General features: G+C 41.2%; 1 protein-coding gene across 1 annotated transcript in view; it reads left to right on the top strand.

The window, feature by feature from the left end:
• Positions 1 to 27,822, top strand: part of ADAMTSL1 (ADAMTS like 1) — a 431,341-nt gene that overhangs the window by 320,880 nt on the left and 82,639 nt on the right. The window contains exon 22 of the mRNA XM_021715583.1: positions 20,694 to 20,822. Coding sequence (XP_021571258.1) covers positions 20,694 to 20,822 — 129 coding nt within the window. The remainder of the gene's footprint in view (positions 1 to 20,693; positions 20,823 to 27,822) is intronic.

Genomic DNA, 27,822 nt, shown 5'->3' on the forward strand with positions numbered 1-27,822 from the left:
TTTTTTGAGTTGGAGTCTCACTCTGTCATCCAGGCTGGAGTGCAGTGGCATGTTCCTAGCCACCACAGCCTTGACCTGCTGGGCTCAAGCAGTCCTTCTGCCTCAGCCTTCCAAGTAGCCAGAACTACAGGTGCGTTCTACCACGCCCAGCTAATTTTTTTATTTATTGTAAAGACAAGGTCTACCAAATTGCCCAGGTTGGTCTTGAACCCCCGGGCTCAGGCAATCCTCTTGCCTCGGCCTCTCAAAGTGCTGGGATTACAGATTGAGCCACTACACCCAACCAAAATAGTTTTTTGAGGCTCAAGAGAATCAGGTGTCCCTGTGATTTGATAAGGAAAATAAGGACTTGAGTCTTGCCAGTGTGCCTGCGTTGACCAGATACAGGGGAAATTGTTCATAATGATTCACAAGAGCAGTCATAGCATGGCATGGGCTATGGAGCCTTGGCATCTACATCTGAATCCTGCCTCTATCACTTCCTAAGCTGTGTGACCTCAAGCGATGTCTTTACCCTCACTGACTCGATTTCTTCAGCTGTAAAGTGGTGATACTAATGGTCACGAGCTCAGAAGTTTCTTGCAGAGATTAAATGTGTTCGTTCATGTAAAATATGAACAAGGGTGCCTGCCATACATCAAGCACTCCATATGCATTAGCTATCCTTATGATTATTATTGAGAGGATCGTGCATACAACAAAACGGACTTATTTTGCAATGGGAGAGACCCCTTTTCAAAGACCAGAATGCTCACAAACCCCCTGTAGAGCAGCGCTGTCTCTCACAGTGTTTCAGTATCAACTGGGGAAGCTGAGTTGACCATCTGGAAAGGACTTAGAGCGCTGGATTCAGAGCAAGGGACGTGGCTTATGATGGGGAGTATTTCATGGGCCACGGGGAGAGTGGCCTGGAGAGCTCTCCCAGGCCCACAGCAGGACCTCTCCCCTTGAGTTTGCCCCATCCCCTGGATTCAGTCTGTTGCTAATTCTGCCTCTCAGATTCATTTCCATTCTGTTGTCTACTCTACGCAATTTTTCTTTAAACACGCAAGCAACGCTTAGTTTTAGACATGTAATACACCCAAACCTTCCTTATTCTGCCCTATTTTGGCCAGTAATATACTGTCTTTCGTGGCTTTTGCTTCCCTCCAAACTCTTTGATTATGTATTGGTTTCACCTGTTAAATCTCAGGGGTTTGGCGGTATCTTGCAGGTGTTTCTAGGCATGGACGTGACCAATGTTTCCCAGTCTACCTCCTTGGGACAGCCCAGGGAGCCTATTTAGACCAAGTGGCACAAAATTCTTCTAAATTTGCATAACTGGATGTCTGTTTCACTGCTCAGAGCATAAATGAGAATAACTTTCAGGAGGGAAGGATTGCAGGAACACAGGAATGCCACCAAACTGTCACATACCTAACATTTTGAAGTACTTTGGTTACTTTGTGTCCAGAGATAAACAGAGCTGGGTAAAGGAGAGTTTCTGATGTGTCCAGCGGTAAGCAGAGAGACTGGAGAACTATCTTGGCCAGTCTAATTCAGCATTCAGCCATCTTGCCCAGAAATCTTTTAAATCTGAATGACCTAGCAGCGTTTTGAAGGAAAGCAGTAGTTTCCTGGAAAATTGCTTCAGTCTGGATCAGTGGAGTTCAGCTGTACTTACCAATGCAGATAAGGACCTCTCCAGGTGTAGGCCATTGGTGAGATCATCGACAAAAGGGAAACATATTTGGTTGTCATTGATTTTATAAGATCACAAAAGAGATACTGTAAGGCCTGCCTGACATCATCAATGGAAAATGAGAAGAAGATGAGGACTGAGGGATGATTCTATCTTTCATTGAAAGGAGAGAACACAGATGAGCTCATCTGACGTTTTCACAGGAAGGGAGAGGCAGAAAATATTTCTCCTTTCCTGGCATGTTTTTCTGCTATTTTATGAGTTGAATAGCTGACACACATAGTGTCTAATAAAGAGATCACAGAAACCTCACTGGGAAAATAAAAATAAAAGGCAGTTGTTTTTTTTTTAAATTCTTTTCTCTGTCCCTCTCCATCATGATTTAGTGCCTACAATAAAAGACAAGCAATTGTGTAAGCTTTTCATAATATAAGTCACTTCAAATTGGCATTTCTGAATTTTTCACCCTGCAGTTCTGTTAACCAGAGGAGGGGTTTGCTTCATAGAGAGTTCGACTCAGAGAGGGCCTTGTCGCCAGTAGCAAAGGCTAACAATGGAAAATTTGCTCCAGTGTGCTAGATCAAAGGGAAAGATAGATAGTTTTGACTGTGCTCTTGATGGTCCTCTGAGCCATATGGTACTGGGTATTGACTAATCTGAGCTGCCAGCAGGGAGACCTCAGTATTCAATGGAATGCTGAGTAGCCAAAGTTACTGACTAGCCTTAAGTTACTCTCAATAAGTACAGATGTGCAGAATGCCCACCAAAGACCTCAAGCTTTCATAGAACTTACATAAGATGGATGAGAATATAGCAGGAGAATACAACTTACCTAGCTCCTCAGGAGACAAGAGGAAACTAATAAGAAAGGGCAAATGGTCCAAGGTAGCCCATCTCAGACCCAAAAAAGCAATTCCCACAACTATCCCAGGGAATGCAAGAAGGATGGGTGGTTGGATAGGTAGGGGCATGTATCATATCCCTGGTTAGTGGTTTCTAGGAACGCCTACGGCATCACATGACTGTACTAAATCCCTTGGCCTCAGACTCTGCAGTAGGGCATACAGAGAAGTTATGACAGAACCCCTCGTTGCCGTATTCTCCTACATGGCCATCAACGTCAATCAAATCATTTGAAGAGATTAATGATAATAACCTGTGTTACCTGGCACACTGGCATTGGCAAAAAAAAATAATAAATCCTAAATATCTAAAGAAGATAGTAATGGAGACAAGAATGGTAAAGGGAAGCCATTTGCCTGGAAATGTGCAGGAAAAGGCAGTGTAAGCTCGACCCACTTCCTTAAACCCCAGGGGGCCCACAATATTTATGCTGAAGGCATGCCAACTAAACAGAATTTCAAGGGCAAAGAAATTCCAGTTCTTCCTCACCTTTTATGCAGGATAATTAATGAGTAGTCACAGTGTTGACTCTGAACGACCGAAAAGAGGCCAGCTCAGGTTAAAACTGGTTTTTTCAGCTTTATTGAGATATAGTTTACTTATCATAAAATTCATTGTGAGTGTGAAATTCAGCGATTCATTTAGCAAATTTATATAGTTGTGTAGCCATCTTTACAACCTAGGATTGGCTCTTTGAACAGCTTTATCCGGGTATAAGTAACATACCAAACAACTCAGATAGTTTGCAATGCGACAGCTTTTAATATGTTCAGAGTTGTGCATTCACCACCACACTCCATTTTAGAACATTTTCATAATCCCAAAAGTAAACTCCACACTCCTTAGCTGACACTCCCCAATCCTCCCCTTTCTTCCAGCTCCGTTAGTATACTTTCTGTCTTCATAAATCTACCTATTGTGAACATTGCATATAAATGGAATTATATAATACACAGTCCCTCATACTGACTTCTTTCATTTAGCATAATGATAATGTTTTCAAGAGTCACTCGTGTGACATTATTCCTTTTTTATGGTAGCATAATATTCCACATTTTATTTATCTATTTATCTATTATCACATTTTATTTATCACCAGGTGATGGACATTTGAGTTGTTTCCATATTTTGGCTATTGTGAATAATGCTGCTATGAAGATTCATGTTCAAGTTTTTATATGGACATAGATTTCATGTCTCTTGGTTTCACATACTTAAGAGTGAAATTGCTGAGTTTGTGGCACACTTATGTTACACTTCTTAGGAAGCTGCCAACTATGCTCCAAAATGGCTGAACCGGTTTACATTTCTACCGGCAATGTATAAGATTTCCAGTTTCTCCATATACTCACCAAGAGTTGTTATTGTCTGTCCTTCTTATTGCAGTCATTCTCATGAGTGTGAAGCAGTATTTCATTGTGATTTAAATCTACATTTTCATATTGACTAATGATGTCAGGCATCTTATTTTGTGCTTATTGGTCATTTATATGTCTTATTTGTTGGAGTGATAACTTTGGTGATATAGATAGTATATATTAGTCTTCTGTATATCAGTTTTCCATTGCTGCCATATCACCGCATACTTAGAGGCTTAAAACAATACAGAAACATTATCTTACAGTTCTGTAGGTCAGAAATCTGGTCTATTCTTACCAGGCTAAAATCAAGATGTCGACAGACTGTATTTCTTTCTGAAGGTTCTAAGAGAGAATCCTTTTCCTGCTCCCTTGAGTAGTTGGCAGAATTTATTTCTATGCAACCTGGGACTATGGTCCCTGTTTTCTTACTGACTATCCTCTGAGTGCCATTCCCAGCTTCTAGAAGCCACTGCATTTCTTGTTGCCAAATTCTAAGACATTCTTCTGCCTCTCTGTTCTGATTTTAAGAGCTTACGTGATTAGACTGGGACAACTTAGAAACCTAGCCTAATCTCCCTGTTTTGAATTCAACTGATTACCAACTATAATTCTCCCTTGGCCATGCCACAGGATTCCAGGGATTAAGGCATGGACATCTTTGGTAAGTCATTATTTTGCCTTTCACACCTTATCCGAAGAGCACAGCTCATTTTTATCTTGCTGTTGTCCCTCAAACATGCACATTTAGTGTTATTGGATCTTCCAATAATTCCAGAGGGGCCCCCCCACACACCAAAAACAGTTTTAAAGCAACACATTTTTTTTCTGTTATAACTTCCCATTTTTAACTGAACCCAACTAATTCAAATTTTTAAAAAGTTATTTTGGGGCTAACAGGTTTGTGCTCTGTGTATAGCCTGGAGGCGACCAGTACCCCGTGGTTATTTATTCCATTTTCTATATTTTCTGCTCATATATTGCACCTCATTTTCCAGAGTAATCACAATTTATTTGATTAGATTCCATCCACTAAAGCCATGTAATGGTTTGGATGGAAGAAAAACAAAACCTTTTTTTTTTTTTTTTTTTTTTTTAGCTACTACTAAAAAGGAAGCCAGCTATAATACTAGAGTAAGTGAGATTCTAGGGAAAGTATTTGCCTCATGACCAAATTTAGAAGCAGATTCGGAACTACAAACCTGTTTTCTGATTGTAAACAGAGGGGATTTAAATAGATACTCTCTTGGGTCACCCAAGAGTTCTATTAATCTCACGCATACAGATACACAACAGCAATCCCCACCACCACTGTCAGCTATGAATTCCCTTTACCTGAAATTCTGACATTAAAAATTGACTCTGTGTTTGGCGGAATAGAAGACTAGATGACAAAGAAGAAATACAGATTTTGCAATGAAGTCTTGGAAAAAAGTAACAGATGAGAGGAAAAGTTTTCAGAAGACTGGTGAGGGCAAAGGACACAGTCAAGTGTTGACTGAAAGGTCAAATGCTGACTCAGGAGGCAGGAGGTAGACAGGAAGGAGACCTTGGAAGACAGAGAGCAAGACAGCAAGGAGTTAAAAATGCCTGCGCTTTAAAATGTGACAGGCATTGAGAAGGAGAACCAGAGGAAGAAAAGATCGTGTGTGTTAATATGACTGTTATTTGTAACAAAGCAACTGGTGGAAATTGTCAGGTAGTGAGATCCTGAAAAGTTTCTGACCAGCAAGGAATAGTAACATTGATAGTCAGTATTCATTATTATTTCTACCAGATGGAGAAAACATTGTTGGTATTATAAGGGCTACCCTAGGTTCACACTGATCTTGGTCTCTTAAACTTTATTTAACTCGTGAATCTTAAGTCTTTCAACTGGGAATTCTCACCTCAGGAAGCTTTTGAAGATTTAACTCCATTGGCCCTTGTAAGAGACCTATGACAATGGCAGTGTAAGCACAGTCTAGCATTTCTTAAGACATTTGTTTGATATACTCACTTGTTGTTAGAAGGTATTGTTCATTGATTAAAACTGAATTGGCTGGGCACAGTGACTTATGCCTGTAATCCCGGCATTTTGGAAGGCCAAGGCGAGAGGATTGCCTGAGCCCAGGAGTTCTAGACTAAGCCTGGGCAATACAGTGAGACCTCATCTCTACGATAAATCTAAAAGGTAGCCAGGCATGGTGGCACACACCTGTAGTTCCAGCTACTTGGAAGGCTGAGATGGAAGGATCACCTGAGGTCAGCAGGTGGAGGCTACAGTAGCCATGATTATGCCACTGCACTCCAACCTAGACAACAGATTAAAAAAAAAAAAAAAAAGACCTGACTCAAAAAAAAGTCTGGATTCGATACAAGTTGCTTAGTTTTAGGTATTATAAGTATGTGAAATGTATAATACTTCATTGCTTTGAACTCAAGCATTAACTTATACTATGCTCAAATATTGCTGTATATGCAAATATTTTGAATAGTAGGCTTCACCATCTTCTTTCTTTTAAATTGAGATTTGGGTCTGCCATGAATATCACAATGTTTTCTTGAACTTTCTCATGGGAGTCGCCAGTGAATCAGTCTGGCATACGCTGTTTCATCACATCTCTGCACATGGATACTTTGGGGGTCTTCAGCAAGGTCAGTGTGGTGCAACTTTCAAGCTCTCTGCATCTGTCCAGATAGGATAGCAGTTTAGGGAGAATCCGTTGTATTTTAATTATTTCTTCTTCTAATTGCACTGGAACTCTCAGAGTTCTTCAAAATGGGAGCAGTTTAGCACCTTCTCTCTAATAGATAAGCCCCCTCTCCACTACCCTGTCTTCTTCCTTTCTTTCCTTTAACCTTTTTCTTTCTATGTGCTTTCTTCATTTATCAGAAGGTCCCAGGACTGCACCTCCTAGTGTTTTCTTACTGTGTTATAGCAGAGATAATGCTGATGATACCTACTGTGTAAAGGAGCCTCAAACTGTGCTAAGGAATTATCCTAATAGCTTTATATGCGTTGATTTACTTACTCCCCTCAGCCACCTTAGAAGTTGAAAACCAAGGCACAAAAGATTAAATAACTCGCCCAAGGGCACTTAGCTACTCAGTGATGGAGTTGGACACCAGACCTGCAGGTGGCCCCTTCTCATGCTATGGCTGCTGCAGGCATCACTAGCTCATTTTGTATTTTTGCTGTTCAGTCTTGATGAATGTAACCCACAATACACATCTGAACATCCAAGTCTTCCCCGGGAAGAAGACTCTGCCAGTCTCTAGATTAGGCTTCAGGATCTCAAGCCTATTTGCCATTTATGTGTCCTTTCTGGGGGTTCTCAGGTAACCTCCGTACCTGCCACATCTGTCCAACCTGCAGCCCTTGTGTCCATCGCTGCCTGTGTGCCAGGCATCTTCAACAAGTCCCTCCTCTCCCTGAGAATAAATGCACACACACACACTTCCTCAACTGCCTCTGGCTGATCAGTGAGACTTTGAAGTCTTTGAAGTACAATTCATCTTTAATGGCTAAGATTAGGGGAGAATCATTTTCAAATTACATTTGTGACTCCTAATGTTAGAAGAATGGAAAGAAGACCTATTTGATTCATTCATTCAGTTAGTCAACAAATGTGCATTAAGTCTGGATTAATTAGCACTTCTTAACTGCTGTTAAAAAAAAAAAAAAGAAACTATAAATATACGATGCCTAAATAGGGTAGTTTATTTCTTGCTCACATAAAGTCTGAAAGAATTCCACAAGAGAGTTTTTGTAGTTTGGACCAAGAAGTGACACACTTAGCTGCTGTGCATAATCCATCTTGGTTCCATGCTCAGACCTAACTGCAAAGAGACTGGGCAATGATCTAGCTATGTGCACAGGAAGAAGAGAAAAAGGGTTTGGCTGATAGCGAGTCCGTCTCTGCCATGCTTCTAAAATGGAAGGCATCACCGTATTTTTTTAAAAGCTTCTATTAGCAGAGGCCTGGGATTCAGCCCTGAGAGAACATTAGTTGCAATGCTTTCTGCCCTTGGCTTTGCTCAGAAAACAAACCTTCCATCTCCTTTTGCTCCTCGCTCAATCACTTTTATATTAGGCCAAACATATGTTTCGAGCACATATGTTCATATCCTTTCCCATCGAATTTTTATTTTACCTGGAATCACACAGAAGAGGAAGAGACCTGAGCCAGGGCCCAGACTATGCACAGGAATGTATCTCTGAACATTTGTTCCAGAGGCTGCTCATCTGGCCCTGCCTGTGTCTCAGAGGTACTTATTCTTCAGGATCAGGACAGTACCTGGGTTGCCAAACACCTCTGTTTTAAAGGCATCGCAGGGCCAAGCTCCTTCCCCAGCGGTCTTCCCATCCTTAGATGCCGACGTACGAGTTTCAGCCACACCTCCAGCGGACCCTTTGTACAGGGGCTGTCCTTGCTTACTCGTGTGCCTCTATTTCCCCTCTTACATAGTTCTTCTAATGGGAACCATAATCCGAAAGTATGCTATGGATATGATGCAGTCTGAAGGAACCAAACAAAAATTATTCTCTTAATGTTTTTTCTGTGTCTACCCCTCTCAGAGGTGCTAGATTCTTCATGTTAGGCTTGATACATTGAAAAGCTTGCCTTTCTTTCCATTCCCTTATTTTTCTTAAGTGTATACAGATATAAAACTTGGCATAATCGCCTTCTGTGTACAGCTCTTATTCAGCTGTAACACTAATTTGCAGATTGAATAAAGGTGTAATTTATAAACCCTATCAATTTCTACACATGAACACTAATCTGTAGGCTAATGCTGAATGTACTAAATGGCTGCTTGCAAAATGTACACAGTATGGCTGTTGTGGTACAGATCGTCCCACAGGGGACTCTGGGGTGATGGTTTAGCTCTCTCAGAACTTCTTTCTGTTTTGTCTGTTCTGAAAATCCTTCAAGTACCGTGTACCATGACTTTTTTTTTTGGCATTATCTTAGCACAAAAGTATAATTTATCGTTTTACTTCTCTGAACCCTTGTTCTTTTCTTTATTTATGTGTTTGTTTATTATTTGTTTATGTATTTTATTTTTTATTTTTGTAGCGACAGGGGTCTCATGTTGCCCAGGCTGGTCTTGAACTCCTGGCCTCAAGTAATCCCCCACTTCAGCCTCCCAAAGTACTGGGATTATGGGTGTGAGCCACCGCTCCCGGCCTATCCTTTTCTTCTCAATTTCTGTAGTTAAACTATTGCTAGTTAATATCAGCAGGATAGTAATGGCACAAATAAACGTAGGTGCTGACAACACATGGCAGTCCCCACATAGCAGTATTCGATCATTACATGATCATCCAGGTGATCTACAATAGGTTCATTTTTTTCTCTTAGTTGATTATTAAAATAAGTGCTCAAACTTGAAAATAGAGAACCCATGGTGTCTTAAAAAATAATAATAACAACTTGCCAGCAAGCAGAAGAATCAGTTAAAACTGAAAGAGTGCAATACACTGAGTGGTAAGCCAGACTGTATGTCAGAATCACCTCGGAACTTGTTAAAAATAGAACTTATTAAGAACTTGTTAAAAATAGACCTTTCACCCCCTCATCTGAGACTCAGATTCAGTAAACAGATCTGGAGTGGGACTCAAAAATCTAAGAAGGCATTCTTCTAATAGAGGAAAGAGGGGCGACTGACTAAGAAACGTTGTTATCAGGCCAGGCATGGTAGCTCCCAGCACTTTGGTAACGCGTGGTAATCCCAGCACTTGGAGAAGCCGAGGTGAGAGGATTGCCTGAGCCCAAGAGTTTGAGACCAACCTGGGCAACTTGGCAAGACCTCATCTCTTCAGCAAATCAAGAAAAATTTGCCAGGCATGATGGTTCATGCCTGTAGTTCTAGCTGCTTGGAAGGTCGAGGCAGAAGGATCCTGAGCCCAGCAGCAGGTTGAGGGTGCAGTGACTGTGAGCGTGCCACTGCACTCCAGCCTGAACGACAGAGTGAGACTCCTACTCAAATAATAATAAAAATAAATTAAAGTGAGGCCGGGCTTGGTGGCTCAGCCTGTATGTAATGCCAGCACTTTGGAAGGCAGGGGCAAGGACTGCCTGAGCCCAGGAATTCAAGACCAGCCTGGGCAACTTGGTGAGACCTCGTCTCTACAATAGATCAAGAGACTAGCTGGGCATGGTGGTGCGCACCTGTGGTTCCAGCTACTTGGAAGGCTGAGGCAGAAGGGATCACTTGAGCCCAGCAGGTTGAGGCTGAGGTGGTCATGAGCATGCCACTGTACTCCAGCCTGGGCAACAGACTGAGACTCCGACTCAAAAAAAAACAGAGAAACGTTTTTTTCATTATATATTTCTATTGATTGTAAATACTCGGGTAACTTTGTTCTTTGTCTAAACAGTGAATCATGAAGGTAATAAGAACGTATGAGAAGCAGCAGCCTGTGCTAACAACATCTCTGCGGACAGGAAAAAGGCCATTACTTTTCAGCAAAAGCTCGATATAATTAATTAAGGGCTGGATTTAATTCAGTGACATTTGAGTTTTATAGCTATACACTTGCAGCTTTAAAAGCCACCCTTATTATGAAAATTCCTGTAGGAAAAATAACTTGGTAATTGTGAGTCTAAAACTTTCTAGTCCCTAACCTCATTTTCCCCTTTGGCACAGTTGTTTTTATAACTCAGTGGGGCAAGTCTTGTGTTATAGCAGGACAGCTTATGTTTTTAACAAGTGCCCTGGGGATTTTGAAGCAGTCAATCCACAGACAAGGATGTGGGGGACCCCTCTAATGAGCACTGGATTTTAGGGCAAAGATCTGGGGTCCAGTTCAGCCCTGTGGCTTGAGGCAAGCCACAGAGCCTTTCCAAGCCTAAGTTTATCTATGTAAAAGATAATGCTGTTCTACCTGCTTGCCTCTCAGAATTGTTTTTGGGGGGAAAAATCTCGATGATGCACATAGCACACCATACAGACGCATACTTTTATTTAATAGATATTTATTGAGGACCTATTATGTGCCAGGACTAGGCGGTAGGAATAAAGAAGAGAACAAGAGAGATATGATCCCAGCATGTATTGAGATGACATGGTGAGATCAAGGGGCGGGGCTATAGAGAACACACAGTGCTTATGAAAAAAATAAAGCTGTAATCTCACATCTTTGGGAGGCTGAGGTGAGTGGATTGCCCGAGCCTGCAGGTTTGAGACCCGCCTGGGCAGGCAAGACCTCATCTCTACAATAAAATTAAAAAATTAGCCGGGCGTGGTAGCGCGCGCCTGTAATTCCAGCTACTCAGAAGGCTGAGGCAGAAGGATCGCCGGAGCCCAGCAGGTCGAGGCTGCGGTGGCCGGGAGCGGCCACTGCACTCCAGTCTGGGCGACAGAGTGAGACTCCAACTCAAAAAAAATAAATTAATTAAATAAAAGAAATAAATAAATAAAGCAATTGATGAGATATGTCATGCCTGGCAGGGGAGTGCGGGGATACATGCTTTACCTCACTAGGAGGTGTTTGCATAGAGACCTGAATGATCAGAAGAAGAGTGTCATACAGACATCTGTAGGTGAGGATGTCAAGGACTGGGAACCATCTCGGCAACCATGATGCTGGGTTGAATGCTGTGTTAAATCCAGTTCTTAATTAATTATATCAAGCTTTTGCTGAAAAGTAAGGCCTTTTTCCTGTCCACAGAGATGTTGTTAGCACAGGCTGCTTCTCATACGTTCTTACTACCTTCATGATTCACTGTTTAGACAAAGAACAAAGTTACCCGAGTATTTACAATCCATAGAAATACATAATGAAAATAACGTTTCTCTTTTTTTTTGAGTCGGAGTCTCACTCTGTTGCCCAGGCTGGAGTGCAGTGGCACACTCATGGCCACCTCAGCCTCGACCTGCTAAGCTCAAGAGATCCTTCTGCCTCAGCCTTCCAAGTAGCTAGAACCACAGGCGCATGCCACCAGGCCTGGCTAGTTTTTTGATTTATTGTAGAGATGAGATCTCACCAAGTTGCCCAGGCAGGCCTTGAATTCCTGGGCTCAGGCAATCCTCTCGCCTCTGCCTCCCAAAGTGCTGAGATTGCACACAGGCTGAGCCACCGCACCCGACCTCACTTTAATTTATTTTTATTGTTATTTGAGTAGCAGTCTCACTCTGTTGTTCAGGCTGGAGTGCAATGGCACGCTCACAGTCACTGCACCTTCGACCTGCTGCTGGGCTCAGGATCCTTCTGCCTCAGCCTTCCAAGTAGCTAGAACTACAGGCATGCACCATCATGTGTGTGAAGCCAGTGTGTGGAGCACAGAGACTGATGGTGAATACAGGCTCAGTGTGGGACAGAGACTGCTGAGTCTTCATATGTAAAGGACGGTTGGTCCTTAATGGAACTCTCTTCTCATTGCACTGAAAAAGCACTGGAAAATTTACGCAGGAAAGTTATATGATCTGATGCGTGCCTTAGAAAGACCACTCTGGCTGTCGCAAAAGAAGGCTGCAGGGAGGGAAAAGTGGAAGCCAGGAGACCAGCTAGGCTAAACAGTGGTCCAGCCAGAGATGATGGTAGCTTTGACTGGTAGCAACTGAGATGCTGGTGAGATGGAGAGTGGATTTGGAGTCAGAGCTGGGAGGCTTCTTATGCGTAGGGAGGTGAGGTAATTATGCTGGTATTAATTCAGTATCTTGTTCAACTGCTTCATCTCTTTGTTGCTGTGCATTTATCATGCTCACCAATTATATAGTCCTAGGTAACCCATCCTCTGGTCAGGCCATACGTAATCTCACATGTCTGGAATCTAGGTGAAATCAGCAAAAGGGCCCCTGAACACTCAGAATAGACTTGGAGTATGTGCACATACACAAAAACAGGCTCCTCAGAACCTTATTCAAGTTTCTGCCCTTAAACATAGTTCTAATGAGCTTAATCACCTATGCCTAGAAGGCAATTAAAACGGGAGAGGGGGAGAAAGAGAAATGACTTCTACTATGAGGCTGTGGACAGTGCAAGCAGGAATAAAGCATAAGTAGATGAGGAAGAAAACAAAAGGTATGAAAAGCAGGTATAAGACTCCAAACAGCATTTCTGGATTAAGGTTTTCTTCATGGTTAACGAAGGCAGAGAAGAGCGAATGGCATTGTAGAACGTCCTGCCTATAAAATGCTCAAAACAAAATTAAATCCACTCGACTTACAAAACATTCAGCTTTGGGTATATGAAAATGATCTCATGTGGACCCTTATTTCCCCAAGGTACTCAGTAAATGAATCTTTTCGTTGTATTTTGTGTTTGTGTGCATGAAACGCTGTATTTTATCCCCAGCTGATAAAGGCCTGTTGAAACATAATGTAAACAGAATTTTCACTTCTGGGAAGATGGTGTAGATGGCATAGTTACACTTTTCCCTGTTCTTCCTGCTAAGCACAACTAAAAACCCTGTATGTTATATGTAAAACACTCGTAAGGAGACTGAAAAGTAGAGAGAAGACTTCGGCAACCGAGGAACAATACGACCGTGAATTCGTTGGGTTTTCTTTTTGCCTCATAAATCCCAAACTTGAAGCTGAAGAAGCTGGCTACTAGAAAATGCCAATGGGTACCAAAAAAAAATTTTTTTTTAATCTAAAAGTCAGTCCTCTTATTACGCAGCCATAAAGAAGGACAAAATTATGAACTTGGCAGCAAATTGTATGGACTTAGAGGCTATAATACTGAGTGATCTATCACATGTTCTCACTCATAAGCGGACCTTGAACAACTATCGTAATACTGTAAGAAAGGGATTGGCAGTGGGAAACTGCCAGGGGAAGGGGGTGGGATTGGCAGTAGTGGGAACCTGCCGGGGGTAGGGGGCACACCTCATCAACAACATTATGTTCAGCATAATGAACATTTGTACACCCAACCCTGAATTGTACCCTACATCTTTAAAATTAAAAATTAAGAAATAAAATAAAAGTCAGTCCTCTCCAGCAAAAGGACCAGGAAAGGGGCAGCATAGTAAGACAGAAAACTTTTAGAAACTTCTGCTGTAGTCAACCCAAATGTCACAGAAAACACTGTGTCTATCACTAACACCAGCCAAGGCTGAGTGGGGAGTCTAAACATTTCCTCTGAGGTACCCCCAGATCCCCATGGAGGTGGTGTCAAAGAAAATGAGGATTTTCAGCCCCATTTGGAGGTGATGTGGAGACCACATGGGGAGCCTGGAGTTCCACCTTCACCCTGCAGCACCCTCCTCCTCCTCCCCACTGGGGTGGTGTCAGAGAAGGCCGACTGGAGAGTGAAGGCTTACACGACCTCCCAGGGATAAGGAGGTTCTTCCCATGGCAACGGCAGTGGGGACTGTGTGGGGAGCCAGAACTCCCACTCCTGCCCAGCGGGAATGAGGAACCCCCACGTAGGCAACGAAGGAGGACAAGTGGATAACCTGGACTTCTACCTCCATTGGGCAGTAACGAGGTAGCATCTCTCTGCTACCTGAGTGCTTTCCAGGAAAGCCAGCTAAAACAGAAGGTTTAAATAAGATCCAGAGTCCTGAGCATAATACAAAATTGTCCACGTTTCCACTGAAAACTCACCCATCATCCAAAAATCCACTTTCACCACCCTTATTCAAGACAGTGCTAGTAGTTCTTCTCAGGAAATAAGAGGCATACAGATTGGGAAAAAAGGAAATAAAACTTGTCCCTATCCGCAGATGAAATGATTGTCTATGTAGAAAGTCCCCAGATATGGTGGCATGTACCTATAGTTCTAGCTACTTGGAAGGCTGAAGCAGAAGAATTGCCTGGGCCTAGTAGGCCAGGCTGCAATGGTCGTGAATGTGCTACTGCACCCCAGCTTGGGTGACAGAGTGAAAATAAATAAGTAAAATAAAAGTAACAATCCAATTTAAAAATTGAGAGAACAAAAAGGAAATCCCAAGGAATCCACAAAAAAGAAAAAGTTCAAGAACAAATATCTAAGTTGAGCAAGATCACAGGTTATATAAAAAGCAACTATATCTCTATATACCAGCAGTGAATACTGAAATTAAAAATAAATGTCATTTACCATCCCTCAAAAGAAAGCCAAAATAATTAGGTTAATTAATCTAACAAAACATAAAAGGACTTGTATCCTGGAAACTACAAAACTCCGATGCAAGACGTTAAAGATCTAAATTAAAGATGATAAATTGATGTACAGTGTTCTTGGATTAGAAGGCTCAACACAGTAAAAATGTCAGTTCTCCCCTAATATACAGGCTTAATGTAATTCCTTTCAAAATCCTAGCAAGATTTTGTAGATGTAGAGAAAACTCTTCTAAAATGTATATGAAAAATCAAAGGAACTAGAATAGCAAAGAAGAATAAAGCAGGTGAAATCAGCCTGTCCAATTTCAAAATTAATTATATAGCTACAATAATTAAGGCACTTTTGGCAAAAATGAATTGGCTCTATGTATATGGATTTATTGCTGTGGTCTCTATTCTGTTCCTTTGGTTTCTGTGTCTATTTTTTATGCTCCTTTGGTTACTATAGAATTGTAGTATATTTCAAAGTGAGAGAGTGGGATACCTCCGGCTTTGTACTTTTTGCTCAAGATTTCCTTGGGTATTTGGGGTCTTTTGTGGCTCCACACAAATTTTCAGGATTGTGTATTCTATTTCTGTGAAGAATGTCATTGGTGTTTGGATAGGGATTACACTGAATCTGTAAATAGCTTTGAGTAGTATGAGCATTTTAACAATAGTTATTCTTCCAATTCATGAGCATGGGATATCTTAATATTTATTTGTTCCCTCTTAATTTTTTACATCAATGTTTTATAGTTCTCAATGTGGAGATCTTTTTCATCTTTGGCTAAACTTAATTTTTAAATATTTAATTTTTTGTAACTATCGTAAATGGGATTTTCTTGATTTTTTTCCGCATAGTTTGCTATTAGTATATAAAAATGCTGTTGATTTTTGTCTGTTGATTTTTGAATCCTGCAACTTTACTGAATTTCTTTATTAGTGGTAACTGTTTTTTAATGGAGCTTTTAGAGTTTTCTATATGAAATCATGTCATCTGCAAACAAGGAGAGTTTAACTTCTTCCTTTCCAATGTAGATGTCTCTCATTTCTTTTTCTAGCATAATTGCTCTAGTTAGGACTTCCAGTCCTATGTTGAATAAAAATGACAAGAAGTAAATATTCTTGTCTTGCTCCAAATCTTAAAGGAAAAGCTTTCTACTTTTCTCCATTCCGTATGATATTAGTTGTAGGTTGGTCATTTATTGCCTTTATTGTGTTGAGGTACATTCCTTCTACACCTAACTTGTTAATAGTTTTATCATTCAGGGATGTTGAATTTTGTCAAATGCTTTTTCGGCATTTGTTGTCTTTTTATAATAACCATTATAATTAGGGTGAGATATTACTTCATTGTGGTTTTGTTTTGCACTTCTCTGAAAATTCATAATGTTGAGCATTCTCTTCATGTTGTTAATGTGATATATCACATTTATTGATTTGCATATGTTGAATCATTGTTGCATCTGGGAGGAATCTCATTTGATCATGGTGAAGGAACTTTTAAATATGCTGTTGAATTTGGTTTGTTAGTAGTTTTTTGAGGATTTTTACATCTGTGTTCCTCAGGGGATATTGACCTGTAATTTTCTTTTTCTGTTGTTGTGATTTGGGGGGCTACCTCAAACTAAAAATCTTCTGCATAGCAAAGTAAGCTCGATCAAGTAAAAAATATAACCTACAGAATGAGAGAAAATATTTGCAAACTATTCATCTGATAAGGGATCGATATCCAGACTATAAAAGAGACTCAAACAACTCAGTAACCCCCAAAAAATGTTGTAATAAACAATGGACAAAAGACCCGAATCGACATTTCTCAAAAGAAGACATACAAATGGACAGCAGGTATATGAAAAAACGCTCACCATTCCAAATGTAAATCAAAACAACCATGACACATCACCTCACCCCAATTAAAATGACTATTACCAGAGAGATAAAAAATAGCAAATAGCCAGGCACAGTGGCTTACACTTGTAATCCTAGCATTTTGGAAGACTAAAGCAGGGGGATTGCTTGAGCCCAGGAGTTTGAGACCAGCCTAGGCAGCATAGCAACACCTCATCTCTACCATAAAAATAATAATAATCAATTGAAAAATTAGCTGGGCGTGGTGGCATGCATCTAGACTAAGGAGGTTGAAGCAAAAGAATTGCCTGGGCCCAGGATGTCAGAGCTGAGGTAAGCCATGATTGCACAAGTGCACTCCACCCGGAAAACAGAACGAAACTCCAACTCAAAAATGAAATATCAATAACAAGTGCTGGTGCAGATGTGGAAAATGGAGGACTCTTATATATTGTTGACAGGACTGTGAAATAGTGTAGCCATCATGGAAAACAATATAGAAATTTCTCAGAAAATTCAAAATAAAACTACAGTATGATCCACCAGTCCCTCTCCTAGAAATGAAATCAGTATACTGAAGAGATATCTGCACTCTCATACTTTCTTGCAGCACTGTTCACAATGGTTAAGTGTCTGTCAACAGATGAATGGATTAAGAAAATGTGGTACTATAAGAAGAGGATTGGCAGTCGCAGGAAACCGTGGTGGGGGGACGGAGAGGGAGAGGAGGTAGGATTGGCAATAATGGGATTCTGCCCGGGGAGGGGGAGGCACATTTCATCAACAAAGGTACCTGCATAATGAACATTTGTATACCTAACCCTGAATTATACCCCACATCTTCAAAATAAAAAATTAAAGAAAAAGAAAATATGACCAACACCCTCCCCCACCAAAAAGAAAGATAATATGGTACAGATACACAGTGGAATACTATGTGGCCATAAAAGAGAATGAAAATCTGTCACCTGTAGCCACAGAGATGAACCTGGAGCTCACCGGGTTAAGTGAAATAAGTCAGGCACAGAAAAACATTCTACATGATCTTAGTCATGTGTGGAACCTAAAAGAGTGGCTCTCACAGGAGTAGAGAGTAGAATAGTATTCACAACAGCAAAAATGTGGAATCAACCTAGGTGCCCATCGATGACAGATGGAAGAAAGAAAATGTACATATACACTATAGAATATTATACCCATAAAAAAGAACAAAACCATGTCTTTTGCAGCAACATGGATAGAGCTGGAGGCCATTATCCAAAGCAAATTAACCCAGAAACAAAAAAGCAAGTACTTCATGTTCTCACTTTTAAGTGGGAGCTAAACGTGAAGTATATACAGATATAAAGATAGGAACCATAGACACTGAGGACTCTTAAAGAGGGAAAGAGGGGGAGGGAGGGAGAGAGCCAGGTAAAGGTTGAAATACGACCTCTTGCATGCTATGTTCACTATTTGGGTTCAATAGAAACCCAAACCTCCCTATCATGAAATATGCCCATGTAACAAGCCTGCACATGTACTCCCTGGATGTAAAATTGAAAGATAAAAATTAAATGTAGAAAAAAGAGAGTAGAATTGTAGTTACCAGAAGCTGGAAGAGGGGGAGGGGGAGATTGGCCAATGGGGTACAAAATTATAGTTAGAGAGGAGTAGTAAGTTCTGGTGTTCTGTTGCACAATAGGGTAACTATGCTTCACAGTATTGTATATTTCAACATAGCTAGAAAAGAGGGTGTTGAATGTTCTAACCACAAAAAGTGATTAATATATGAGGTGATACGTATTCTAAATACTCTGATTCAATCTTATACAATGTATACGTGTATGAACACATTATACTGTACCCATAAATACAGTTATTTTGTATCAATTAAAAATTTTATTTTATCAATTTTTAAGGCATGATTCATTAAAAAAATACATTAAATTTCATCAAAGTTTAAAAATTTTGCTCCATAAAAGATTCTATTAGGAAAATGAAAAGAAAAGGGCACAGTGGCTCATGCCTATAATCCCAGCACTTTGGGAGGCTGAGGTGAGAGGATTGCCTGAACCCATGGGTTCGAGACTAGCCTGGGAAACCTGGTGAGAGCTCATGTCTACAATAAATGAAAAAATTAGCCAGGTGTGGTGACGCGTACCTATAGTTCCAGCTACTTGGAAGGCTGAGGCAGAAGGGTCGCCTGAACCCAGCAAGTCGAGGCTGCAGTGGCCGTGAGCGTGCCACTGCACTCTAGCCTGGGTGACAGAGCCAAGACTCTGACTCAAAAAAAAAAAAAGAAAGAAAATGAAAAGAAAAGCTACAGATTGGGAGAAATTATTTGCAAACGACATATCTGACAGAGAACTAGTATTTGGAATATAAAGATCTCTCCAGATTCAACAGTAAGAAAGCAATCTAATTAGAAATTGCTTAAATGACATGAATAGATATTTCACTAAAGAAAATTATATAAGCCAGGCTCGGTGGCTCAGCCTGTAATCCCACGCCTTTGGGTGGCTGAGGTGAGTGGATTGCCTGAGCCCGCGGGTTCGAGACTCGCCTGGGCAGCAAGACCTCATCTCTACAATAAATCAAAAAATCAGCTGGGTGTGGTAGCACATGCCTGTAATTCCGGCTACTCGGAAGGCTGAGGTGGAAGGATCGCCGGAGCCCAGCAGGTCAAGGCTGCGGTGGCCAGGAGTGGCCACTGCACACCAGTCTGGGTGACAGTGAGACTCCAACTCAAAAAAAAAAAAGGAAATTTTATATATATATATATATATATATATATGGCAAATAATCATATAAAAGGTATTCATTATCATTAGTCATTAGGGAAATACAAAGTAAAACTACAAAGAGATATCACCACACACCTATCAGAATGGCTAAAATAAAAACTAGTACAACACTACATGTTGGCAAGGAAGCAGGAAAACTGACTTAGTGATATGTTGCTGGAGGAAAAGTGAAATGGTACAGCCACCCTGGCAAACAGGCCATTTCTTAGAAAACCAAACATCCAACTACTATATGGCCTAGGAATTGCACTCATGGGCATTTATCCCAGAGAAATTAAGACATCCTCACACAGAAAGCTATACTGGAATGTTTACAGCAGTTCTATTTGTAATCGTCAAAATCTGGAAACAGCCCAGATGTCCTTTGGCAGGTGAATGATTAAACAAACTGTGGTGCATCTGTACTATGGAATACTACTCAGCAATAAAAGGGAATAAACTACTGATGCATGCAACCATGATACCATGGGAGACCTGGAAGAATCTCCAGAGAATTATTTAGAGTGAGGGAAAAAGCCAATCACAAAAGGTTACATGCTGTGTGACTCCATTTACATAGGATTTTTTAAATGACAAAATTATAGAAATGGAAACCGTATTAATGGTTGCCAAAAGGCTAAGCAAGATTTGGGAGCAAAATGAGGGGTCCTTGTAGTAATGGAAATGTTCTGTGGCCTAACCCTATCAGTGTTAATTTGGGACCCCGATATTGGATTTTAGTTTTGTGAGATTTACCATTGGGGGAAACTGAGTAAGTATACACAGGATTGCTCTGTGATTTAATGAGCCCTTAAAAATGTGATATCTTTGCTAATTGATTATGATTTCAAATGCATAAATCATCTCAACTTGTATACCATGCTCTGTCTTCAGACTCTTTAACTTTTGATCTTCGGACAACATTATGATAGGTAGATAGGTGGGTGGGTAGTTTTATATCGTGTAGTTATAATGTTTTCAGTGGAGAAAATAGTTAGAGGGAGAAGTCTGGGTAGACCAGCTGTTCATTGGTGATTATCCCATGTTCCAAAGGAATTCCCCAACTCCACAGTCACCATCTGGTAACATCTCATTCTTTCTCACCTTCAGGAAAGCCACTAGTAAAAACGTCAAGAATGACTGTGGTCAACACAGAGAAGCCTGACATCACGGTCGATATAGGAAGTACCATCAAAACGGTGCAAGGAGTGAATGTGACAATTAACTGCCAAGTTGCAGGTGAGAAATTCATTCATGTATTTGCTTGTTCACTCACTCATGGAGCCCTGTGCCAAGTTGGGGCTACAAAGATAAATTAGACACAAATCTGTGCTCAGGGATGCAGTGCTCGCAGGAAAGCTATGCAAGAGTCTCAATCACTCTGTGGAAAATGCTACAGAAATTTAGAGGAGGAAAGATGAGCTCTGGCTGGGACAGATGAGGTAAAACAGATGTTTGGTTTGTTTTTTTTTTTTTTAATATTGGCCTATCACACTGATAGAATGTAGATGTGCAAAGTTGAGGGCAAGGAGTTCTAAGTAGACAAGGGAGTGTGAGAAAATTCATGGAGGTAGGAGATTCTTGAGGCTGTAGAGAGAACAGTATAAGCTTTAGTCTGGTGCAGCCCAGTGTGCAGAACTGGTGTGGAGGGCTCCAGATTTATAAGGTGGGTTGTGACTGGACCGTGGGAGACCCTGAATGCCTGTCCAAAAAGTTGAGACAAAGGCAGATGGATAGTGATATTAAGGAGCTGTGTTTCCAGAAGAGAAAGCCACCAGCAGTGCAGAAAATGGCTTAAAGAAGGGAAATACTGGGACAGAGTGGCTGGTGAAGACCCATCATAGTAGCTTAGAGGAGAGGTCATTGGTGGTGGGAAGATAAGGCATGGATGAACCTAAGAGACATGGCAGAGGCAAACCAACAGGAACCTGGAGCTTATTCAACAAGAAGTGGACAGGAGTCATTAGAGCAGGTAGCCAGTACTGTTAAGAGTTGTGAAATAGGCATTGCGCTGGAGTAGGCCTTGCTAACCCAAGGCCAACAAGGACTAGGAAGTCAGAGGGAGGTGAGGAATCGTGAATGACAATAGAGAGTGGTAATATTCTCTTTATAAAGATATTTGCCTTCAAGAAAACACAGAAAGCACAAACATAGAGCAGAGCAAAGCCCAGCTACTAGTTCTCTCTTCCTAGACCACTCAGGTGTGATGTGTGCCCTAGGGGTTTCACTCCCACATTGGAATGAAGAAATGAATGACTCTTGTGCCATTGGCAGCTAGTCTCCTGATTGCTGTCCTCAAAAGATATTCTCTGCAGTGGCCACACCCAAACCCAGGTTTCCTGGTTATACCCTGTCTGCCAGGCAGTGGTAGACAGGCAGTGGTATCCCTGCTCTAAGGACTTCTTAATTTTAGATCTCAGCCCCATCACCTGAGGGTTTACTTTAACCTGTTATTTACAAGGCCAGAAAACCCATTTTAGAGTAAATAGGAGAAATATGTTAATCTAGGGCTTTCTGTTTCCAAATCACAGGCGAGTCTGATTTTCTCTGAGATGTTCCAAGAGCCTCGGGATAGCTGAAGTATAAATCTATCTTTGTAATTGTGTATTAGCTTCTTCTTTGTAAAGATTCCCTTGACCTTTGTAATACTTCCCCTCCAGCCTTATCAGTAAATGTTCCAGAACCAAATTCTGTATTCCTAGAAAGGAAGTAAGACAAAACCCCCGACAGAGATTCCCATGAATGAGCTGTCTAGCTGTGCAGGGATCTGCAGAACAGTCACTCCCTACCTGACCACTAGGAGCACATGCTTCTAAGATGAAACACCATCTGGAGGCATGATGGGTCAAGTTGTGATTCTTCTTGAGAGTTGGAATCGGAAGGAGTCAAAGAATAGGGTGAAAAAGGCAACAAAACAAGAAATTGGACACTTAAAGGAGATTGAGAGAACCAGAACCCAGATGGGGAAGTATTTACCATGGGGAGCCTAGGACATTATAATGAACTCTGGCCAATCTTCCATGTCACCCGGGGCCCTGACTCAAGACTTTATCCAGAGGCTCGTTTGGTAACCTTATAGTGAGATCCTAGGTTGTATGCCCAGTTTGGGTCTGGCATTACAGTCTTTATTTTCGTTTTTACCCATGGAACCCTTTGTATTAATGTTGGCTAACTAAAATCTGTGTGTCTCTGCCATTATGCCTTTTGTTAAACAAGATATTGATTCAAAGTAGGTGGGAAAGCATCTACTTTGATCACACAGTGAATTTGCTGGACAAGGACATCATTCTTCAGCCAAATCTCCAGTCAACATACTGACCACTATAATACTAAATGGGAGAGAAACTACTTTTACTTTGCTGCTATCAGTGGCTCTGTCCGTACTCATGGTCGTCTCTACCCCATCTATAATCAGACAGCTTAGTGACCTCTGGGTTGGCTGGGGAGGATTCTCTAAACCCAAATAACATCGCCCAGTGGCTTGCAATATCCTAGACTGAGGATTAGCAACCCAGGCTCTGGTAATGGCCAGGGAAGTGGAACTCAGTAAGGGCCTGCTTAAAGAAGACTTTTGTTCAAATTCATTTATGTTATTCATTGGGCAATTTTTTATTGAATATCTAATCCAGGTTAGATCAGAATGTCTTCTCATCCAAGGAGACACAGATGAATAAGTTACAGCTTTCAGGCTGGGGAGAAGGAGAAAAGTTATGAAATACACGGTCATATTAACAAAAATGCCAAAATGCCAAACTCTGTAAAATACTGGGGGTGCCAAAAAAATGTATACACATTTCAGAGATGTTAAGAGATGTTCACTATAATCAGAAGTATCTGGACGCTGATGATAAACACTTTGAGCACCTCTCACAATTGCAGAAGTCAAATGTGATTTGTATTCATCTTTTGTTATCAGTATATCTCATTACAATTTTAACACAGTTTTTTTTTCTTTCTTAAAATGTATACATTTCTTGGCACTCTCTGTATTGAAAGAGGTTTATACTGAGCCAAATGTGAGTGATCTAGGCCCATGGCACAGTCCCAAGAAGTCCTGAGAACACGTGCTGTGTACATTTTTAGGGAGACAGAAATTACAAGCAAGACATAAATCAATACATGTGAGGTTTACATTGGTTGGCCCTGAGAAAGCAGGAGACATTTCTTGAGGGGAGGAGGGACTAGGGAGGTGCTCATAGGTCATAGAAGGATTCAAAGATTTTTTGATTGGCAATTGGTAGAAAGGGTTAGGTTCTGTCTAAAGAATGTGAAGTCAGTAAAAGAAATCTTGGTTAAGATAAGGAGGTTGTTGAAGAAGCCAAAGCAGGGGATCTTGATATGTAGATGAAGATTCGAAGCAGCAGAATTCAGAGAGACTAGGTGGCAAATATCTTGAAAGCTGTCTGAAATAAATAAACAAACAGACTAAAATAAATAAATAAATAAAAGGTACCTGGCTCTTCTGGGAATCCCAGAAGGGAATTCTATACAGATGCAAATTTCCCCAAGAGACGCTTTGCTGGGTCAGAAAATATTTTTTATTTCCTTCTTAATCTATGTGATGTGATCCCAGAGTCATGCTGGAAAGTAAGCCACATTATATAGAGTTAATAAAAACCTGTCTGATGAGACTTTATGGTTTGTAGGGTGAGACCCCTCCAGGTCCCTTAAGTAGGAATTTGGGCAAGAAAAGAAGAATGTCAGAGTTTAGTCTCAGTTAGAATACGAATATGTAGGTGCAGTTATTGTTTTTTTATTATAGAATATTGGAGTATTGCCAAAATTTTAGAAAACACAGAAGAATTTAAAAGAGGCCAGAAAGGAAAGGAAACAACTTGTTCAAAGTCCTTTTCTCCAAACTCAACTACTGTTGACATTTTGCATATTTCCTTAAACATTACATTTTATCCTGTCCCCTTTTCACTCAATAATATGCATTTGTCTGTGTGCTAAGCCTAATTTAAAAGGCTATATAATAGTCTATTTTAATAATATTACTTAATTTACCTAAACTGACTTATGCCCTTTCATGTATGAGTTGTTAGCAATTTTTCATGAAACAATTTTTTGCACACATGTGCTTTCAGCTTCTAAAATGCGGCCTCTGATAGGTGCAGTGGCACATATCTGTAATCCCAGCACTTTAAGAGACCAAAGCAGAAGGATTGCTTGAGTCCAGGATTTTGAGACCAGGCTAGGCAACATAGCAAGACCTCATCTCTACAAAAATAAAAAATTAGCTGGTGTGGTGGCGTGCTCTTGTCGTCCAACTACTCAGGAGCCTGAGGCAGAAGGAGGTCAAGGCTGCAGTGAGCTGTGATCATGCCACTGCACTCCAGCCTGGGCAACAGAATGAGACCCCCAACTCAAAAACAAATAAAAATAAAATAAATGCAGCCTCACAAATTCTTCCCAACCCTTAAGCATAACAAGTACAAAGCAATGAGTATAATGGATCTTTTTCTTGAAAAGTGAATTTATTCGCTATATCCCCATATTTGTTCCCTGTTTGAGAAAAGTGCAGAAAACTGAGTAAGAGATAAAGAATCAGGGGAGGAGGGAGTGTTTCTATAAGTGGGAATAGTATGTGCAAAGGACCCGAGGTAGAAGGAGCATGCTGCATTTATAGAAGTGAAAAATGGCTGGTGCGACTATAAAGAGAGCAGAGAAGAAAGTGACCTAGGAGGTTGGGGAAGTGGAGGGTAGACAGGACTAGATCTTACGTGCTCTCATAGTTTATGGCAAAGTTTAGGTTTTTGTCCTAAGAGTAAGGAAAGCTTTTGAAGGACTTAGGAAATAAAATTGGCAGGACTGAGGTTGCAGAAATAAACAGTTCAGAAGCCGGTGATGGCTGATGTATTGGTTAGGGTAGGTTAGACTCCGATACCAAGTAGACCCCCAAATATATAATGGCTCAAACACAATAGAATTGCTTACCTAAGAATCCAAAGAGTACTCCTGGTCAGTGGGAGAGGATCCGCCCCTCCACTGTCATAGGGACATAGGATCCTGATGGCTCTATTATCTTGAACACATGCCTTCCAGTGTGCCTTCCAGTGTGCCAGTGTGTCCCCTGTCAACCAGAAGAGGAAAAGAAACCAAGTATGGGAGATGGTTGGGAAGGTTTTTAAGGACCACACCTGGAAGTAGCACATGTTAATACTTTTCGCATTCCTTTAGTCACATGGCCACTCACAAAACAAGGGATGCTGGGAAACGTAACCTCCCTGGGTACTCAGGAGAAAAAAAGAAACCAGTTTTGTAAACAACTATCACTGCCTGCTACAGTCAGTACAGAGAAACAGAGAAACGTAGGAGGCTAAAAGCTTCCTTTCCAGACTGCCATGACTCTTTAGAACAATTGACAAGGCTGGCATTTGAGTTACTGTATCTTTTCCCTTTTCTTGCACTAAACCACCCCACCTTCACCCTGCCTGAGAAGTTTCTAGAACTCATCGTGTAAAAGTACACCTTTGAGTATATACCCTGCTTTGAGATGTTGACAGGCTGCCACAGTGCAAGCAGCCTTCCAAATGTAACAAGAAATCTAGTTAACAAGATCTGTCTGGGATTTTTTTTTTTAAAGAATATCATAGCATTACACTACCTTGGCGACTCAATGAAGACCAGAGGCACTAATCCTTATAGCCATATCAAGTTACGACCCATTAGGACTAGACTCATTGATCCTTTCAAGCAACAGGAAGAGCATTGTGCTGTGGAAAAGAGATGCCGCAGAGGAAAAGACCAATGCAGATTCTTTCCCTTCCCTGTTTTAAGATACAAATAACACCAAGTCCAACAGTGAAGCCTGTCCAGGTAGCTGGTCAACAGCAACATAGCTTTGGACTTTGAGCTCTGGTAGAGTGCACTTTCTGCCATGTTTAAGACTTTTTTTTTCTGTAGTACGCACTGTCACATCACAACAGGTCAGAAAAAAATAATCTCTCACCACCTGACCAAGCTTCTTAACAACGAGAGAGGTAACAAAGCCAGTACATGTGGATTCTAGAAACTTCCCTCCTGACAACATCCTTGGTGCTACAATGACAGCAGAAAGGTTGATTCTGAAAGTGAAAAGGAATTCAATATTTGACAGTTCAGAAAGAATAAAGCAGCAATTCAGGCTTTCTCTAAAGAGACAGGCCGGTGTGATGGCCATCAGTGTTGTATATTTGCTAAGATGAGGATTGTTGGCATCAGTGACATCTCAGTTTGAATCCCACCCTGCCACTGGCGGGTCACTGACTGGCTGTGGCATGGGGACTTTGGAAAAACAGAGACTCTGCCCCCAACCAATCATTCGGGCATCCCAATGAATGTGACTTGAGGCAGATTTCTTAATCACTTGGAGTCCCACTTTTCTCATCTATAAAATAGAGTTAATAATAGTCCCTGTAGGCCGGGCATGGTGGCTCAAGCCTATAATCCCAGCACTTTGGGAGGTGGAGGTGAGTGGATTGCCTGAGCCCAGGGGTTTGAGAACAGCCTGGGCAACTTGGCGAGACCTCATCTCTACAATAAATTTAAAGATTAGCCGGGCACGTTAGCATGCACCGGTAGTTCCAGCTACTTGGAAGGCTGAGGCGGAAGGATCGCTGGAGCCCAGCAGGTCAACGCTGGGGTGGCCGTGAGCATGCCACTGCACTCCAGCTGGGGCAACAGAGTGAGACTCCAACTCAATAATAATAATAATAATACTTCATAGGATCATTGTGAAAGATAAGTTATTATGTCTACAAATTTGGGGCCTATAACAAGCTTTCAATCAATGTTATTTCTCCCTCTCACGTGCTCAGGATATTTTTGCATGGCTTGGTATACTCCTGTGTCAAGGTTTTCTGAGTGTCAATATCAGGCATGTGTATCTGGTACCTTTTCAAGGGACTCTGTGGATCACTCAAGGGCCACGGAAGCTTTCTAAAGCATCATTGTCACTTCTTGAGAGAAAAAGAAAAAGAGCTCCAAGACACCTCAGTTGCTTTTTTCTCTTTCCTTGCTTTGCGTGTGGAATGTCAGAGCCAGTCACAGAAGGACTGGCTGCCCTTCCAAAGCATTTTTTAACATCATTCTCTGCCTACGGCTCACAGTCCTAGGCAGGAAGTCCCCAAAATGTGGCACCAGCAACAATACCTCCACCGACAAACTCGTGATGCAAACTTGTGCTTGAGAGTCTGAGAGGCTTTCTAATGAATAGATTAAAGAATGGTTCCCACATAATTTCTCTTCCCTTGGGACT

The sequence above is a fragment of the Carlito syrichta genome, unplaced genomic scaffold, assembly GCF_000164805.1.
Source record: "Carlito syrichta isolate Samal-C Ts95f unplaced genomic scaffold, Tarsius_syrichta-2.0.1 Scaffold307203, whole genome shotgun sequence".
NCBI lineage: Eukaryota > Metazoa > Chordata > Mammalia > Primates > Tarsiidae > Carlito > Carlito syrichta.